This window comes from Cydia amplana, chromosome Z, assembly GCF_948474715.1.
Source record: "Cydia amplana chromosome Z, ilCydAmpl1.1, whole genome shotgun sequence".
Taxonomy (NCBI): domain Eukaryota; kingdom Metazoa; phylum Arthropoda; class Insecta; order Lepidoptera; family Tortricidae; genus Cydia; species Cydia amplana.
Genome location: NC_086096.1, coordinates 3098115 through 3116739, shown reverse-complemented (window position 1 = coordinate 3116739; position 18625 = coordinate 3098115). Strand labels below are relative to the sequence as shown.

Sequence of the window (18625 nt, the reverse complement as noted above, 5' to 3'; positions counted from 1 at the left end):
TTCCTCAATGTTCTTACAAATGAATACTGTCCTAAAATTATAACTCCGGCGGTGTGAAAAAAATAATAATTTCAATGTTAAATTTTCGCTTAACTTCAAAGTCGGGTAAATCCATCTGTCAGATTATGCGAATTTGGTATATATCAAGAAAAGGTAATAGGGTAGATTGTAGATATTAAATTTGCTGAGAGGGTCGAATGGATTTACCCGAGTTTGAAGTTGAGCGACACAAGTAGGTTATGTAGTTTTACTTGACTTAGCGATGTTACGGTTCGACTTCACAAACCGGTTCAAACCGAGTTAGGCCTGAAGTCGACTAAACCGACGTGAGTGTACCGTAAGTCGACTTTTCGATTTGTTGCTGCGTCACTTTCGTTTGACATATTGAGGAAAGAGATGTTTGTATTGTACTAACGCGAATCAATTCCAAACCCCTAAGAAAAATGTTGCCATGCACATTGCCGCCATTATTGAGTCGAGTCTAACTCTCATAGAGTTAAGTCAAAACTTGGTACGAACAGGTAAAGTAAAATGAAACTTATTACATGAGTTTTAAGGTTCACTTTCGCATGGGCTTAATTAAAGAGATCGACTTGGCGGTAAACTTCGGTTCGGTTTGGCGGTTTCGCGCCGCGTCGCTTTGCGCGCGGCTTACGGAAATGTACGAATTCGCGCCGATAACTGACAGAACCGCACGAGACCTCACGCTCTTTCTTGCTTACTGTTATACTGCTTTCCCGTTTTAGCTTTAGCAATGAATGAAATTGTGATCTACCGCGCAACGCAACTAAATTATTAGGTACAAATGTTTCTAAGAATTATTTTGAGTCAAAGTTTTTGTTGTCGTGTAAAAGATGTGCTTTTTCGTATAATTGTCTGTATAGAAATTCTAGGCGCGACTTAGGTTTCTCGCCATTTTTTACTGACAAACAAACTGGTTTTCCAGACATTACGGACCATTAAAAAAAAACTTGTAGGTACCATTCGCTTTTAAATCTCCTTTTCACAACGATAATGGAATAGCATTAACCAAAAAATTTTAAGTTCTGATTGTCCATCCTAACGTAGGGACGTTAGGATGGACAAGGATCGAACAAACCGTAAAATTGACAAATAGATTTGGTCGACTCAAAACCAAGTGACTTTAGTGACTACACGCCATACACGGTGCGGTTTGAACTAATGATACTTAAAAACTATAGAAGTTAATTCGATTTGGCTAAACCGGTTTGCAAACCGGGTTGGGTCTAAATCGGAGTCGACTTGTCCGGTTTGAAAACTTAGCGGTTTGACTCATCACTAACTTGACTAAATGAACGATTAGTCCATAAATCGACAATAAACTTGAGTAAAAGTATCTTCAAGTTTATTCTTTAAGTTTCGTGTAAAAACTGGAAATCGCCCTTAACCTCTTCACCAGTCGCTACTCGTTTAGAGGCCCCACTGGTGCAGTGTATCGCGTTATTTCGTCGGAGGCGTCAACGCTGCGTCGTTATATATATCTTTTTACATGGCATGCCACATTAAATGCGTTGCGACGACGCGATGCACCAGTGGGGCCTGGCCCGTATCGCTAATCGCCGCCAGTCGCACCTCAAAACGCCTGTCGCTCATGCCTCGCCCCGCTTCCGCCTACGCGATGTTATGCCGCTGTCCACGGCGCACAATTTCACCTCGTGTGAAACACAAGTACTATTCAAACATCAAATGCGACACTTATTATGTTTGTACATAAATTGACCGTGAACGTTATGTTTTTAACCGACTTTAAAAAAATGTCTGCATATATTTTTACAATTAATTGTTTAACCCTCCCTCTTCCCTACTCCTCTCCTCACCCCTAACATCAGTAACATCCGTGAGATCTTTCAAAATTTTGTATTTTGAGTATGAATGCGTTTGATTTATTAAAAGTAAAAATCTTTAATAATACTTACTAAATTGTAGTTAATTTTAGGTACCTACATGTTTTTATCTATTTATGGATTTTAATATACTTAAAGAAGAATTGTGTCAGATTTTGGCATAAGTATTTTAGTTAAGAAACATGTTTTACTTTAAATTAATATAATTCTTTCAAATTTTTACACAACTTTTTGCCCGAAAAAAAACTTGCGTGATATTTGCCAAACCCCCCTTGCCCCCCACTTGAGATCAGTGAGATTCGGCTTGACGCCTCCCACCTCCCTGAAGCCCTCACGTAATTAATGGATGCCCCCCTAGGTACATACATAATCTGCGGAATCAGCACATATTAAGAATGTACACACCGGATCTTACCATACCGGATATCTAATTACATATTCTTAAGCAAACATTCATGAATTAATTCAAGGTATTATTAATCCGACAGTGCGCGATTTCGAGGAACAACGTAAAGTTGACCTCGATGCTAAACGCGACAAGCTGAAACCCACCAGCCCGCTCCCATTTACTACCACTATGTGGCTGGTGTCCTCACGTGCCCTCAATGTGCGCGGGGGTTCACCTCTAGAGTCTGTTCGGAAAGAGAAGAGTTGTGGATTGTATTGGGCCCCATACATTCCACGACTCTTCTCTTTCCGCACAGACTCTAAGATCGGCTACGTCAGCCATCTTCGGGCGCACGAGCACCGAGCAAACTAGGAGTCGTAGTGGTCGCCATGGCCGAAATCGGCCGGAAGGATCATCATCATCATCATCAATCCGACAGGTTTTTGAGCGAGTTGAGATATCAGCAGTGTGGAAAAAAAAACAACGGGTTGCACTCAGGGAGTGCCTGCAGAAGTGAAAATTCAATGACTAGTGCAAAATGCACTATGTATAATTGAGGTTAACGCCATCTAGCGTTAGCGTTAATTACTTGAAACCCCTAAGCACATTACTGTTAGTACTCGAGTTATATGAATACCAGTTAGAGCGAAACTCACTAGACGGCATTTAAATCAATAAAGAAAAACTCAATGACATTACATGTAGGTAACAGTTTTTCATCATGTAATGTCATTGCGTTTTTCTTTATTGATTTAAATGCCATCTAAATTAGTGGCCATCTAAATCTTACGGTCACGTGATCGTCTTACACTGTCTCGAGTTTAAAATTTATTCCCCACCTCAAAAAGTGCACAGCGCCGCTAAAGAAGTTTTCACTTCAAAAATTAATGGGCCCTGGGCGGAAATTGCCTTAAAACCATAAGTCTCCTCATTTTACTTAAAGGAAACATTCTTTTATTTTTAGAAGAAACAAAACTGCATTGCACACGGATGCGCTCTACAATCATACCCTCCGTGTCTTTGGCCTTATGCGGGCCTCGACCGGCGACTTCGCTCATACTTGCCACTAGGTTTAATTCTAAGCTCGAGCCTCCGACCTTAGGTTTTGACGTACCAGGCAGTATCAGCCCAATGGTTCATGACATAGCCGAGAGAGCATACCGCGAAAAGCAAAAATCTAATTTTATTTATCTGCTCTTGCATATTCGAGCGATAGAGAGGCAGATAGAAAATCAGTTCTCAAAGAGTTCGACCTTTAGCCTGTCCACGAACCGTTTCTCCTAAACCGTTAGGTAAGCACCCTCATTTAAATATTTAAATCACGTAATTATATAAATATAAATATTAGGGCGGACATCTTACACAGATCAACCTAGCCCAAAACTAAGCAAAGCTTGTACTATGAATGCTATGCGACGATATACATACTTATATAGATAAATACATACTTATTAGAAAACACCCATGACTCAGGAACAAATATTTGTGTTCGTCACACAAATAAATGCCCTTACTGGGATTCGAACCCAGGACCATCGGCTTCACAGGCAGGGTCACTACCCACTAGGCGGTCTGGTCGTCAATTATTCATTTACGGCGGAATCTTGGCGGAATAAACTTACAAATGCTTAAATACTTAAATGTTAATTGATTCAATTATATCGTTAAATTATTTCCAAAGCCAGTAAATTGCGTGATCCGTCAGTCTTGAAATGTATGTGAATAATAGAAGACAGCAAATAGGGATAGCTGGTGAGGCTCGCAAAATGGATAGAATCTATTTCACTATCAACGGAAGGAAATATAGCGGTAATTTTAAACTTTTTACTAATCTTTAAGATCATTTACATGGGTTTTTAGTGAGATTTAACTAACATTTTAGGGAAATTTATTCTCTGCAAATATTATAGTAGTCGAGAGTGGAGGCCCTAAACGACGGCGTTGCATGAACAAAAGATTTCCTTTGGCAGGATTGGTCCTTAGGACCCAAGGATGGATTTAAGAAGTGGAGCAGTCGCAGACGCCTAAATGTCAACAAATACTTTGTAAACAATTTTTTTACATTTCTAGTATTGCAAGCGTGATGGGCACTTTAGCACCCGGTACAGCTCGCGGAGGTCTTTTTGAATAGTTCATTTGTAGTTTATTGATTACCTAATTTAGATACTTTTAACTTATTTTTTTAAAGGATTGTATACCATCTAATCTCATATGGTGAATAAAAAACTGCAGACGGCTCAAATCATATTCTTCCACTGACTTTAAGAGTTTAGTGTAATTTTAATAAGGTTACGAATTCAACAGCGATCCGGGACATTCCTGGTGCAAAGGAGTGTGAAGGACCTTTATATCGAGTGTGGGTTTTTTTTAGAGTATTAACCAAAAGTATTAACTATATAGTAAATGTATTTAATTATAGATTTATTATTCCATAGCTGGTCCCGAGGTATCCGTGGACACAACCCTGAACGAGTACATCAGGCGGCGCGCGGACCTGCGCGGCACCAAGTACATGTGCTTGGAGGGCGGCTGCGGCGCATGCGTGGTCAATGCGCGCGCGCAGCGCCCAGGCACCGGCGAGATCATCACTTTCTCTGTCAACTCCGTAAGTCCTAATATTTTTTGTCCTAACTTTATCTGTCAACTCCGTAAATTCTATTTTTTTTGTCCTAACTTATTCCGTCAACTGACACTGAACTTTGGAAGTCCTAATTTTTGTGTCCTAATTTTCGGATCAATATCTGAATCCCTAAAGTCTTTTCTCCTATCTTTGCATTCCCTAATATTGTTTGTCATAATGATCAGTTGTCCTAACACTAAAAACACTAATTTTGGTTTCCGTAATTATAGATTGCTTATACCACCTAAACATTAAAACACACCACACACACATTAAAACCTAACCATTTTTCAGAACCTTACATTATAGAAAATAATCGTTATGACAATTGATCGTTAGGACGTGTGCCCATTAGGACAAACCAGTTAGGGAAAGTGACTTTAGGACAAACGTTGTTAGGGATTCAGAATGACACCCTTTTTGTGTCCTAATTTTCTCTGTCAGCTCCGTAAGTCCTAATATTTTTCGTCCTAATTTTCTCTGTCAGCTCCATAAGTCCTAATATTTTTTGTCCTAACTTTCTCGGTCAACTCCGTAAGTCCTAATATTTTTTGTCCTAACTTTCTCTGTTAACTCACTCATAGTTTTCCCTGGATTTTATTAAAGGGTACGGTGAATCGCAACGCAATATCCTGGTACACACATGGCCGTTGAAGGAACGACTTGGAGGCAAATTCGAACGTACAGCAAGTTGGAAATCGTTTTAAATACCTTGTCATTTATAGCACTTTAAACTCGCGTTTTTTACACATATTTAATAACACAAACGGAACTACCGCGATATAGTTTCATTGTTTTTACCCTAAGGGCCTACTAGCCGACGTTTCAGCTGAGTTGCACCAGCTGTGGTCACGGAAAGACTGACCCGTTTGTGTGATTAAATATAACTTAATTCAATTATCAAATGCGCGTAATCCGAGTTTGCTCCATCCCAGGAGGTGTGCATAAAATTTTAAGTACCTCTTTAATTTTTAGTTTTTTGCTTTAAGATGAAAAACGGTAAGTACGTCCGACGGAAAATTTGTTTTAATCCTGATTACAACTGCAATCTAAGGATTCGGAAGGTATTTTAATATAAGTTCGTATTCTTCTTATTATTCTTTGTTTTTGGTATACTCAATCATGTCAAATATTCGAAAACGCTTTTTTACCGATGTCTGATCCAGCAAACCTTGCTGGTAGTGTGGTATTATAATTGATGGTAGGTTCCTTCTAAACCGAGTGGTGTGGCAATCCAAGGAAACTTTATCACCTAAAATTTATAATGCACACCCCCTGGGAAAGAGCAAATTTGGATTACACGCCTTGAGGACCAAATGAAAGTATTAAAACGATTTCCAACTTGCTGGGAATTAATTCCTAGAAACGCTATTTTTGGATCTACATTTAATTGGCCTATTAACATTATGATGTCAGTGTACGATCGAATTGGATGCGAGCGATAGAGAGGCAGATAAAATGAAATCTCGATACTCGTTTTTTGCGTATAAATCCGCTGAAATAATGAATGAATGAATGAAAATTAATGACAAATCTTTATTTCAGACAACTACTGGCTTATACATAAATACTTTAAAACTAGCATACATATTATATTAAATCTAAACACTACAAAACACATTATGGCCGCGATGAATTACGCAACCCCAAAGCACAACGCTTTGATATGGAGGAAATTAATAAATCCGGTAATGTAATTATGTAGCTTCACTTTTGTACGTAGGTATTTGTATGTTAATAACATAATAACTCGAGATTACCTCATAAGAATAAACGTTTTACCATTTCACGTAGGCACGAATGGGGCAGCTAAATTACCATAATCAATACGGTTAATTGCATAGATGTAAGAAAATTATTGCAATATCCTAAATGATTCTAATTCATCTTATAACTTATAGTGCCTAGTTGCCGTATTATCATGTGAAGGATGGGACATCACCACTATAGAAGGCATAGGAAGCAGAGAGAAAGGTTACAACATCATCCAGAAAAGACTTAACAATTATTTCGGCACTCAGTGTGGATATTGCAGTCCTGGTTTCGTTATGAGTATGTATAGGTAAGTTTGTGTCCATATTAAAACATAATTTTATCGAGTCTATATATCTATCTATCGGAGCCCACATATTACCAGTACGCCTGCAGTCTCTGGTCATATCGGGCGGCCTGCCGTCCCAAACCAATAACATCTACACACGTAAGCGATTATTGCCTGCCAGCAATGGCCTGCTGCCACCCCTGCGACTACACACTAGTAGTTGAGAGTCGACAGTTTTCGCCCCAAGGCAGACTGTCCGGCCGATATCTGTCGACAGTGTCGACGCTGTTAGGGTGTGACCTATTGCGATTAACTAAAAGCCTAATATCATCAGGCGTCAGGCGAATTGGTAATCTGTGGGCCTCGTATTCGACGCAGGTTACAGAAGTCATGGTCATGAATAAATGATGATAGATCCCTTGGCTGTGATTTCTGGATCACTTGTCCCCAGTTTAGATACCTATTACTTGTTTTTCTTTACTTTTAGCTTGATACAAAGTTCAGAACATCATTTATCAGAAGAAGAGATCGAAAAATCATTCGGCAGCAACCTATGTAGATGTACCGGCTACAGACCCATTCTAGAGGCCTTCAAGTCGTTTGCAGTGGACCCCGACCCGAAAATATTAAACAAGATTAAAGATATCGAAGACATTGATAATTTAATCTGTCCAAAGTCAGGGAAAAAGTGCGGTGGAACCTGCGAAGATGACGAACAAGAATGGTGTCTAATAAATGCAAAAGTTACGACGAGCAACGATGATTCGGTGACTAAGAAGATATTTATTTCTGATGACAAAGTGTGGTTTCGAGTTAACAATATTAAAGCAATATTTGAGGCGCTAGATGACGTTCAAGGGTATGACAACTACATGTTGATTTCGGGGAATACTTCTAGAGGTATGATTTAATTAAAAGTAAGTTTATTCAAGCAGAGAATCGCTGCCCCATCGCGAAGAATGAAATCGCAATTTAATTATCTGCCTCTCTATCGCCCGTATATGCAAGAGGAGACAGATAACGAAATTCTGGTTTTTGTTTTCTCATCTCTGCACACTTTATGAACGCCTTGTAAGCAGCTGCTTAATAACATGAAAAAAAAAATGTAGGGTGATTACTATAAATAGTTCGTGGCCCCTCCATAGTAATTGGCCACCCTTAAACGGAACCCTAAAACCGATTTATGATATTTCTTCCAGGAGCTTACCCCATAAAATTTTTCCCCAAAGTTCTAGTCGATATAAGTGCTGTGGCCGAATTACGCACGCACTTTCTGGACGTGAACTTAGTTCTTGGGGCAAACACAACCCTTACCGATACTTTAAACTTATTCGACGTATTAAGCAAGACGAATGAAGATTTCTGGTACTTGAAAGTTTTGAAGAAACATCTGGAAGTGGTTGCACATATACCTGTGAGAAATGTAAGTACAGATTTTTTTTCTGTCGTCTGAAATTTTCACTAGGGATAGGGGGCGAAGATTTTCAACTGATAATGAGACGATACATGAGGTGTACGAATATTTTGACCAAAATGATCGACATCTTTTTTAAAAGGTTTATTTTAAGGTTAGGTTTAGTAGGCAAAGGTAATTTATAAAGCATGTACATTACTATATTCCTATTATTCGCAGATTGGCACTTTAGCTGGGAATCTTATCCTGAAACATGAGCATCCAGATTTTCAGTCAGATATTTTCCTGCTGTTTTCGTGTGTTGGAGCCATTATAACACTAGGTATGAGCAATATGATCATGGACCTAAAAATTGCCTACACAAGAATATGGGTTAGTCCCACTAGTTCCCACATTTTACCACTGAGAACCGCTAAGAAAAAGAATCCCACTAATTACCACAAAAGAGAATTATGTCACTCAGTTGTCACCACTGGAGACAAGTGAGAAAATAATCTCAGTTGTTGCCCACCTCGTGGTAACAAGCGGGAATAACCCGACAATTTTGGGATGTTATAAATTCACAGTTTTGTCTCAGTATCAGTCAATATTAGGCCAATCAAATATGATTTTTTTGAAGAATTAATTCCCAGCAAGCTGGAAATCGTTTTAATTTTTTGGTCCTAAATGTATGTTATTATCCGAGTTTGCTCAATCCCAGGAGGTGTTGACGTATTCCAACTTGCTGGGAATTAATTAATTGAAACTTTTTTTGGATCTAATTTGATAATTTATTAGTGTTACCTTGAAATTTTAGTGGACCGTAATATACAGCAGACAGAAATGGCTCTTCCTGAATTTCTGACCACAAATATAGTAGGAAAGGTTATGACAACGATTAAATTGCCGCCCTTGTCCAGAAATTATAGGATCGTTACATACAAGGTAAGCGCATTTAGGCAGCAACAACGAGTAATAAGACTAATGAGACACTAAGACGACGACCAATGAACCAAACCAACCAACCACCAAGGACCAACCACCACCAACCACAAGATCAGTTAACAAATTTGTTTTATTTTTTGAAAAAATGTTGTACATCGCAATGTATTATTTCCTTCATAACTTGCTGTCACTTGTCATTGCCTCTATACTTACATCAACTCTCAGTCCTTTCCCTTAGCCTACATCTCCGGGGTTACCCGAGGGCCTCGGAACGCACGCTCTCAACGTGTACGCGACTGTACGACTGCCAACAATTTGTACCAACTTTTAGCCAATGTATGTGTAATGTGCGCGCTCGAAAAGTGCGTTTCGAGCCTCGTCTATGAGTAGTATGTTAGATTTTAGTCTTCTACATTTATAACTGAAACTTCTTGGAGAAGTTGCAGCAGACAAGTCATCTTTACTTATTGTATCGCAGATAAGACCAAAAGCCCAAAACGCGCACGCTGAAGTCAACGGCGCCTTTCTCTTCAAGTTCGACCGCAAAACCCACAAAATTGTCACCGCTTCCATCGTCTACGGGGGTATAAACCCTTCCTTTACCCACGCGTATAAAACAGAGAAGTTCTTGATCGGACGGGATCTATTCACGAATGAGACATTGCAGGGGGCCCTGCATTGTTTGGAAAAGGAGGTGGACCCGGACTTTAATCCACCGGAGCCAAGTCCGCATTATAGGAAGAAAGTGGCTTTGGGTTTATTTTATAAGGTAATGGTATCAACTTCAATACTTAATAAGAATTCTAAGAGTTCAATAATAAATTAGACTCCTATTATTGGCTTGTTTCCTCTTAGCAAGTAAAGGATGACTCACGTTAGACCGGTCCGGGTCCGGTTCAGTTTCTATGGAAAACATAACGTGATCATCGGTAATCTGTTATTAAAAAAAGCGTCGGAAGCTGGGGCCTGGACTCGGCGCGGTTTAACGTGAGTAATCCTTAATCATAATCATTAGCCGGTATATCGCGGATTAAGGCAATTCAATAATATGATTTTATATGTGTTCCAAGCGCATGTTTTAAATAGTATGTTTCCTCGACATGCAACGTAGATACATAACAATAATATCCTTTTCACCTCAGCAGCTCGAACAAGGGTACTTTGCTACTTAAAAACAGTGAGCAAAATCGCATTTTGCAAAATTTAATTGTTGGCATATCTTAAGAAAACATGAGTGAATAGAGGTAAGTGATGAAGAAGGAATACATTTTTCGGGTTCTCTAATATGTTCTCACTGCTGAGGTGAAAAGTTTTGTGAACTACACGAGATCAAAGTTATTTACATCTTTCGCTTTTGAGTCCCTTACTACGCTCAAGATTCTAAATTAGATTAACTCGCTACGCTCGTGAATCTATTATAGAATCTTTCGCTTGCACGGGACTCAAAATAAGCACTCGAAGAAATATCAAACTTTGATCTCTTGTTGTACAAATAACTATTAAGCCCGCTTTCCAAAGGGTAAGTAATTAAGCGGAAACTGAGGCAACGGATTGAGCGGAGCGAAGTAACATTAATGGTGCACGTCCACCAAGGGAGTTTCAGTATTTGCCTTCCACTACTTGCGGGCTGAGCGGAGCGAGGTAGGAAATGAGCGCAGTCTATTCAAAACTCATCATGTCTCTGTCATTACACAGTGGAAACTTAAATATAAACACAAACTAAATATATAAAAAATAACTACCCACTAAAATCCGTCCCGGGCTGCCCCCGACGCAAAGGTGCCCATCACGCTCGCTGCGTTGCCGCGTTGGATTGCGATGGACAGCCTGACTAAGAGTTCTTGGATGTTCGTGTTCCTCAACTCATTTTTAACTTGTTTCGATGTTGATAAAGTTCTTTCACTTCTGCAGTTGGTGAACATTTTTGTGACTTTTTGAACTCGCCTACTCCGCTCCGCTCTCTCTTATTCAGTGGAAACAAAGCACTTCGCCAATAATAGGGATGATGACACATGTTGAAATTTATAACAAAATCTAGTAAAATAGATAGCAAACGAGCAATTTATCACAATAATGTGGATATTAAAATAAAATATTGAAAAATTACAAAATTACAGGACCTGAAAGTTTCAAAATTTAAGTTTTTTTAACTTCCAAAAACGATAAAAGTAAGGGTACCATTCGATTCCTTACATTTCATCCAAAAAAATATTGTATACCAACTATATACATAACCGCAATATTTCACCGACAAAAACGCAATTTTCTTGTTTTGTCCATACTACAAGATGGGCGATGACGTCACTGCCTCTGGCCGTTTTGTATAGGGCGTTTCGCGAGTGAAGTGCGACTGTCGGACTTTGACTACAATTTCTGACTTTTGTGCTACTTTAATGCAATGGGTCCCATATAGACATTTGATCCTAAAAACAAACCCGATCGATTGATACCATAAAAAAAAATTGTCATGTAGCCTATTAAACTGTTCTTGTAATTAACAGTGCGTCATCAAACTGTGTCCACATGAAATCCTAAACCCCATATACGCATCAGGAGCTACCCTCTCCTTTGACGATAGACCACCAGTCAGCCGGAGCTATCAGGAGTACGACACAAACAAAGCTGACTACCCCATTACCCAACCGCTCTTGAAAAAGGAGGGTCTCATCCAATGCGCTGGAGAAGCCAAGTATAATGATGATATCCCGACGATAGCTGAAGAAGTGTTTGCTTCGTTTGTTATGGCTACGATTGCGAGAGGGGAGATAGAGTCTGTGGACTACAGTGATGTCCTCGTAAGTTGTAGTTTTTCTTTAATTTTAAATATATTTTTGTGCATTGGTTTTAAACTTTGAAGGAATTAACAAATGCCGGAAAACGTCCAGGTGACTCGCGGCATAATGTGCACATTAAGAAAATTTTAACTTGCTTAATTAAATTGTGTGTTCTAAAAAATAAACAACCTTCATTCACTCCCAGGGGCCCCAAGCTTTGTACATGTCAAATTTTATCAAAATCGGTTCATAGTCCATTAAATGGACTCCATTAGTACAAGATAGATCTAGTACAAGATACTAGCGAGAAATTAAGTGAATGTGGGTTGAACACAAAAAAAAAACATGATTTAAGAGATATTTTCGACAGGATTTGTAAACGAGATGGACCTAGATGGACTATAAACTATAAGCATTCAGTGAATTGTTGTAATAAAATAGATACGAGTAGGTAAGTGAATTGTATGACATTGTTATTTCAGAAAATTGAAGGAGTGATTGCTGTCTTCACTTCCAAAGACATACCAGGAATAAATACTCTCGGACGCGGAGACCAACCAATTTTCCCTGAGGATGAAGAGCTCTTGGCAAGCCACAAAATATTCTACTACAACCAGCCTGTGGCTATAGTCGTTGCTGAAACGCAGGTCTTGGCAGACAAAGTGGCATGTCTCGTAAAGGTGATTATTTACTACAATTTTAGAATTTATAACTTGGGTTCTTTAGTCAGTGTAGAGTATCTTCCAATTATGTTACGTGGTCCACGTTCCACATGTATACTGCTAAGATGTTCGCTCAAATTTCTTAAGGTGTGATCAGACATTATACAGAATCGGCCTTCCGCATTTTACAAATCGGACCGATAATCTGGTGCAAGGTTCCGGTGTCCGCTGGATAAATGGTCTTAAATATGTTTACTATGGTATATATCCAGCAAAAAAGGGCTTTCAGCTCGTAAAAAATCATTTATTTAACTCCCCTATGGCTTCTTCATATTTTCCCCAATTGTTTTTTAAAATAATCATGTCATATTAAGCGTCCAATTACTATTTCAAGCATTAATTACTTTTCCTTCAAGGTGAACTACAAGAACATATCCAAAAAACCGATCATCTTCACGATACAAGACGCCATTGAAGCGCCTCCTCTCGAGCACAGACTAAATTCTTACCCAGGCATAGATCCCTCAGACCGAGGAGTGAACGTTCAAAGGGTGATCAAAGGAGAGTTCTATTCTCCGCGCCAGTACCACCACATGATGGAGCTGCATACGACGGTTACCAGGCCTGTGGATAATGGCTACGAAGTGGACTGTTCGGCGCAGTGGCTCGGGATCACTCAGTCGGGGATAGCGTTGGTGTTGGATATACCTTATAATGCGTAAGTGATTGAAGCTCCATAAAATCTGTACCCCTAGTGTAGCGTTTGCGTTAAGTGACTTTTTTATGGGATTTTGAGTGCAAACGTCCCGTTTGGCGCTAACGCGAACGCTCGTCACGTTATCGAATGAAATTTACACTAAGGGTTCTGAAAAGATCATGTTTACATTTTTTCTTTCAACAATAATTCAATCATTTTATTGAAATCAAATAAGATTCGATACCCCACATCATCAGCGTTAATTTTCTCAAATAGTCCCACAGCAAAAATATGTACCTACTTAGAGCCGATTCAAAATAGTTTACCAAGTCAAACATAGGCTCATGCTCCCAAACAAATTTTGAACTTCGCGAATTTTAAATTAGAAATAGACTAAACATTTATTCATGACATACATAAAATACTATAAACAAAACACAGCTGAAAATAGACAAGACATGAATAAAGCCACGAAATCCTGGCCTGTTGGCCAGCGCTGATCTTCCGTCAGAGCCCTTTGTGATTTCACGGACTAAGACAATTATAAAACCCAAAGAATTAAGGTCAGTTACGCTAGACCGGGCCGTGCTCGAGCCGAGCCGTCCGACATGGCTAATCGATGGTCACATGGTGCTTTCCATAGAAAACGAAGCTCCGGAAGCTCCGCCCGGCCACGACCCGGTTTAACGTAAGTTATCCTTCCTACTGACATATTGGTTTGCCAGACAATCTTTCGAAAGCTAAGCATATTTTCTGCCAGTGTCATAGTTCGAACGAGACGCTGTGGGGGTGGATTTGGCTGCAAGATCTCCAGGCACATGTTCGCAGCCACGGCCACGGCCCTGGTGTCTTACAAGCTCAACAGGCCTTGCCGAATGGCCATGAGGATGCCAGATATTATGAAGATTTCTGGGAAGAGACCTGACACTAGACTTGATTATGAGGTATATCTGTAAGATTTATGTTATTAGCTCGTTATTAGCTTTGGTTTAAATATTGCGCTAAGAGGGACTTGATTGCCTTTCATATCGACTACCGTGATAAGGGGAGAAGAGAGAAACGTATGGAGTACGGAGTGGCGCACCGTTGTGAACCGCAAGACACCGTTCGCCGCGTTTGCTGACAATAACATTTTCCGGAAAAGAACTTCTCTTGTCAAGCCTCCGGTAGAGGATGTCAGTCTCGCATCAACATAAGTTAAATCGCAATCGCAAGTTAAATCATAAATTGTCTGTAATAGACGAAAGTGCTTAAAGTAGCTTTATATTTGTGTTCGACTACTCGATTTACTCCATTAAAATTTTTTTGCTGACGGTAGGTAGCTAGGTAGGCCAGGATGTCGGGATGTCGTGCAAACAATTTCTTGATAGTTGTTTTTTGTGGGCGGCTATGGCAGGAGTAGTAGCATCATCAAAGCTCAAAGTAAAGACTCACTGCAGTTGATCATAATTCATAAGGCGGCAATTATGACCAATTGACCATAATTTTAATGGCTCCAATAGTTAGGTATATATTGTTAGTGATTGTTAATAAAAACAGCTTACCAATCATTTTAGGTGGGCGTAGACGGAAACGGACAAATCCAATACATGGAAGCGTCCTTTTACATCAACGACGGCATGAGTTCCAACGAGAATGAGAACTCGTACGCCACCAAATCCCTGAAGAACTGCTACAACCCAGACCGTTGGAAAGTTGAGTCATTCGGCGCCATTACAGATGCGCCTACCAACTGTTTTATGAGGGCCCCAGGTACCTAAACCTACGTTATGTATAATTTTGGATAATTATCATCTGATGCGGGCACGGATAAGATTTTCTTGCTTGCTTAGATTATTTTTGCATGAGGCCAGTAAAGTAAAATGGGTCAGGTAAAGTATAGTCTGTCAAGCTGGATATGTCAGTATGTAATGTAATGTAAATAAAGGAAACTAAAGTATCGTATCCCTAGGAAACACACAAAAAGCACCAATGTACATCGAACAACGATGAAATGTAAACAAAACAGTTAAGATATAATAAATGACACGCGATTTTCGAACAATTCAAACGTAGTGTTGCTAACCTCCGATTTTTCAAATTTGCCGCCTTTTTCTACTGACAAGACTTGCTTGACCAAATATATGCGAAATATCGAGACAAGATAAACAATTATATTATGGAAATGTCATGATGTTTGTTCCACTCATATATCTTACTTTACTCCTTGGTACCTCTTATCCCGCTTGACCTTTCCTATTGCGCGAAATAAATAATTTTTTACACCTTATTACAGGAGAGTTTGAAGGCATCTCAGCAATAGAACATATTATGGAACACATAGCGGATGAATTAAAAATAGATCCCATACGAGTTCGCTTCGCCAACTATCGAATCAATGACAACCAGCTTCCCGACTATATAAGTATGTTTTTAGAGAAATCCGATTACAATAAGAGACTTGAGTATATCAAAGAATTCAACGCCAAAAATCGTTGGAAGAAAAGAGGCTTAAGACTAAACAATATGGCTTTTGACACGACATATTTCGGAAACTATTCAGCGATAGTATCAGTTTATCATGGAGATGGAAGCGTTGTTATAAACTCGGGCGGAGTCGAGATTGGACAAGGAATCAATACAAAACTAGCACAAGCAGCGGCTTTCGAGTTTAAAATACCTGTCGAAAAGGTCGCAGTGGTAGCTTGTTACGATTTTGCAACTCCTAATTGCTATTCTACTGCGTCTAGTATAACGACTGAATGTGTCGCTTTGTGCGTCATCAGATGTTGTGAGCAGATCAACGCCAGGTTAGCCCCAGTAAGGGCTGCTATGCCGAATGCCACTTGGGAAGAAGTGGTTTTAGAAGCTGATGTCAGAGGGATAAATTTACAAGCCAACGCAGAAACGAGTCCGAATGATCCGCGTTTGCAGAATTACTCGATTTTTGGTGTCGCTGCGGCTGAGGTGGAGGTAGACTTATTGACGGGCACGAAATATATTGTCCGCGGTGATATTTTTGAAGACGTTGGTATCAGCATTAATCCTGCTTTAGACGTGGGTCAGGTAAGATAACTGACTGACCATTTTGAAGCCAAGATATCTCGATATAAATTCAAAAACATTAGGGGTTTAGGTTTTTTCAAGATTAGATATTAGAAATGATCGTTACACAGAATGGAATGTGACAAGGTAATCTACCTTTAACAAAAAAATCTGTAAAATTGAAAAGCTTCTCCTTTTTTGAATTCTAAGTATTGATAACTACAGGACTGACAAATATTTAAAAGCAGTAAAGGCTAAAGAGTGAGCTTAAAATTTCAATTTATCATCTTTTAAGTCATTGGATCGTGGAATATATTGTCATTTCAAGCTCGCCGATAGAAACCCGGGAATAAAAAATTTGAATGTTTTCAGGTAGAAGGAGCATTTGTCCAAAGCCTGTCCCTGTGGCTGATTGAAGACGTCATCTACAACCGGCACAATGGGGAGATATATACTGACCGTACGTGGAATTATCACATCATGGGCGCCACGGATATTCCGAATGACTTCAGGGTTTATTTTAGTAGAAACAGGCCTAATCCAGTGGGAATATTGGGATCTAAAGGTAAATAAATACTATGTAGTAAATAACTAGTATGCACTCCAAAACTGGTATCGCAGATGAGGGTGTGAAGGCCGTCAAGCTCAAGTGGGATTGGGCGTGACATATCTGTCGGATGCACCCGGACAGATGGGCCAAAATAGCGACCGAATGGGCACCACAGATCACCCGAGGCAGAGGCAGACCAAAAATGAGATGGCAAAACGACCTGGACTCATTCTGTGAACTGGCGGGAGCATGCCCAAAGCCGTGACGAGTGGCGAAAGACAGGGGAAGCCTTTGCCCAACAGAGGGATACAATAAAGATAAGATAAAGATAAGATAAGTTTTCTGTTTTCAGCGACGGGCGAACCCCCATCCTGCCTAGGCCGTGTCGTGGTGGACTCCATGAGACAAGCGATTCAAGCCTCCAGACGGGATAGCGGATACGACACTGATCATTTTCTCAATCTTGGTAAGTTAACAGGATATATTGACATCTAAAAAACTGAACAAGTGCGAGTCGGGATCGCCCACCGAGGGTTCCGTACTTTTTAGTATTTGTTGTTATAGCGGCAACAGAAATACATATCTGTGAAAATTTCAACTGTCTATCACGGTTCATGAGTTTATACCCTTCGGGTAGGGGGCCCTAAAAATAATCGACGTTCGTATTCGTGAAAGATATGGTGGCATATAGAGAATGCTGTATGCCAGTCAGTACCCCTAGTGTTAGTGTAGACTAAAGGTGACAGTCCATTTCCAACCGCAGCTGCACTACTGTTCATTTTACTATAGAAATTGACAGTAACAGCGACGCGTTCAGTACCAGTAGTGCAGCTGCGGTCAGAAATGGAATGTTACCCTTAGGTATCATTATATATGGAATTTATAGGTTCCAAAACGTTCCGCTTGGCGCGCTGTTCAAAATCCCGTACAAAAATAGACAACGCAAACACAAACGCTCGTCACACTATCGAATGAAATTTAAATTGGGCTCTGTCCGCCATTTCTACGAAAAGTTAAATGTTTGAGCATACATGCGTATACAGCTATTTGCTATTTTTTTTTTGCGCAGATGTTCCAGTTACCAATGAGAGTGTCGTTGATGCTGCGGAGGTGAAAATAAGCGAGTTTCTTTTGTATTAAACAAATAATATATAGATTATATCACAGTCGAATAGTGTAACCTTAACCCCTCAACTGCCTTGTCCCGTATCCGTCCCAGACAATTTGGACTGCAATTGGACTGTAATAATAATTAACAGTTGAAAGGTTATTAATTCAGTAGCAAATTTTTGACAACGGCGTTCGAGGGGTTAATTAACAACTTGTGGTGTGTTAATAAGGAATAAGTATACATACCTATAATATAATTATGTAATTACCTAATATAACATAAGTTAGATTAAAGCGGAATTCCACCAGTGTGCGGCACTGTGCGGCACAAACATATTCAGTAAGTACCTACAAAAAACCTTGTCCAAGTGCGAGTCGGACTCGCCCACCGACGGTTCCGTACTTTTTACTATTTGTTGTTAATGTTGTTATATTGGCAACAGAAATACATCATCTATGAAAAATTCAACTGTCTTGCTATCGCGGTTCATGAGATACAACCTGGTGACAGACAAACGAACAGACAGACGGACAGTGGAGTCTTAGTAATAGGGTC

The 18625-nt window shown here is 39.7% G+C and overlaps 2 protein-coding genes across 2 annotated transcripts; both read left to right on the top strand.

Annotated features, from left to right (window-relative positions):
- Positions 1-1527: 1527 nt before the first annotated feature.
- LOC134661729 (uncharacterized) lies at positions 1528-13421 on the top strand. Its single transcript, XM_063517908.1, has 12 exons — positions 1528-1678; positions 2354-2472; positions 4673-4858; positions 6775-6935; positions 7402-7814; positions 8114-8337; positions 8548-8650; positions 9125-9252; positions 9731-10021; positions 11754-12047; positions 12509-12706; positions 13105-13421. Exons 1-12 carry the CDS (start codon positions 1528-1530, stop codon positions 13408-13410), a joined length of 2574 nt encoding a protein of 857 aa, XP_063373978.1. The 3' UTR covers positions 13411-13421.
- A 730-nt stretch (positions 13422-14151) lies between these two features.
- On the top strand, positions 14152-18099 carry LOC134661206 (xanthine dehydrogenase-like). The gene is made up of 6 exons (XM_063517174.1): positions 14152-14329; positions 14942-15137; positions 15661-16430; positions 16782-16974; positions 17312-17425; positions 18029-18099. The coding sequence occupies exons 1-6, from the start codon at positions 14204-14206 to the stop codon at positions 18097-18099; spliced, it is 1470 nt and encodes a 489-aa protein (XP_063373244.1). The 5' UTR covers positions 14152-14203.
- Positions 18100-18625: the final 526 nt, after the last annotated feature.

What these genes read in the sequence shown, in the direction of transcription:
- LOC134661729 (XM_063517908.1), top strand. Translation starts at nt 1,528, where the DNA reads ATGCGTTGCGACGACGCGATGCACCAGTGGGGCCTGGCCCGTATCGCT. An exon ending in TGTCCTCACGTGCCCTCAAT is followed by an intron (nt 2,473 to 4,672) that starts GTGCGCGGGGGT and finishes ATTTAATTATAG; the next exon opens with ATTTATTATTCCATAGCTGG. An exon ending in CACATATACCTGTGAGAAAT is followed by an intron (nt 8,338 to 8,547) that starts GTAAGTACAGAT and finishes TATTATTCGCAG; the next exon opens with ATTGGCACTTTAGCTGGGAA.
- LOC134661206 (XM_063517174.1), top strand. Translation starts at nt 14,204, where the DNA reads ATGTTCGCAGCCACGGCCACGGCCCTGGTGTCTTACAAGCTCAACAGG. An exon ending in CTGTTTTATGAGGGCCCCAG is followed by an intron (nt 15,138 to 15,660) that starts GTACCTAAACCT and finishes ACCTTATTACAG; the next exon opens with GAGAGTTTGAAGGCATCTCA. An exon ending in CTGCTTTAGACGTGGGTCAG is followed by an intron (nt 16,431 to 16,781) that starts GTAAGATAACTG and finishes GAATGTTTTCAG; the next exon opens with GTAGAAGGAGCATTTGTCCA.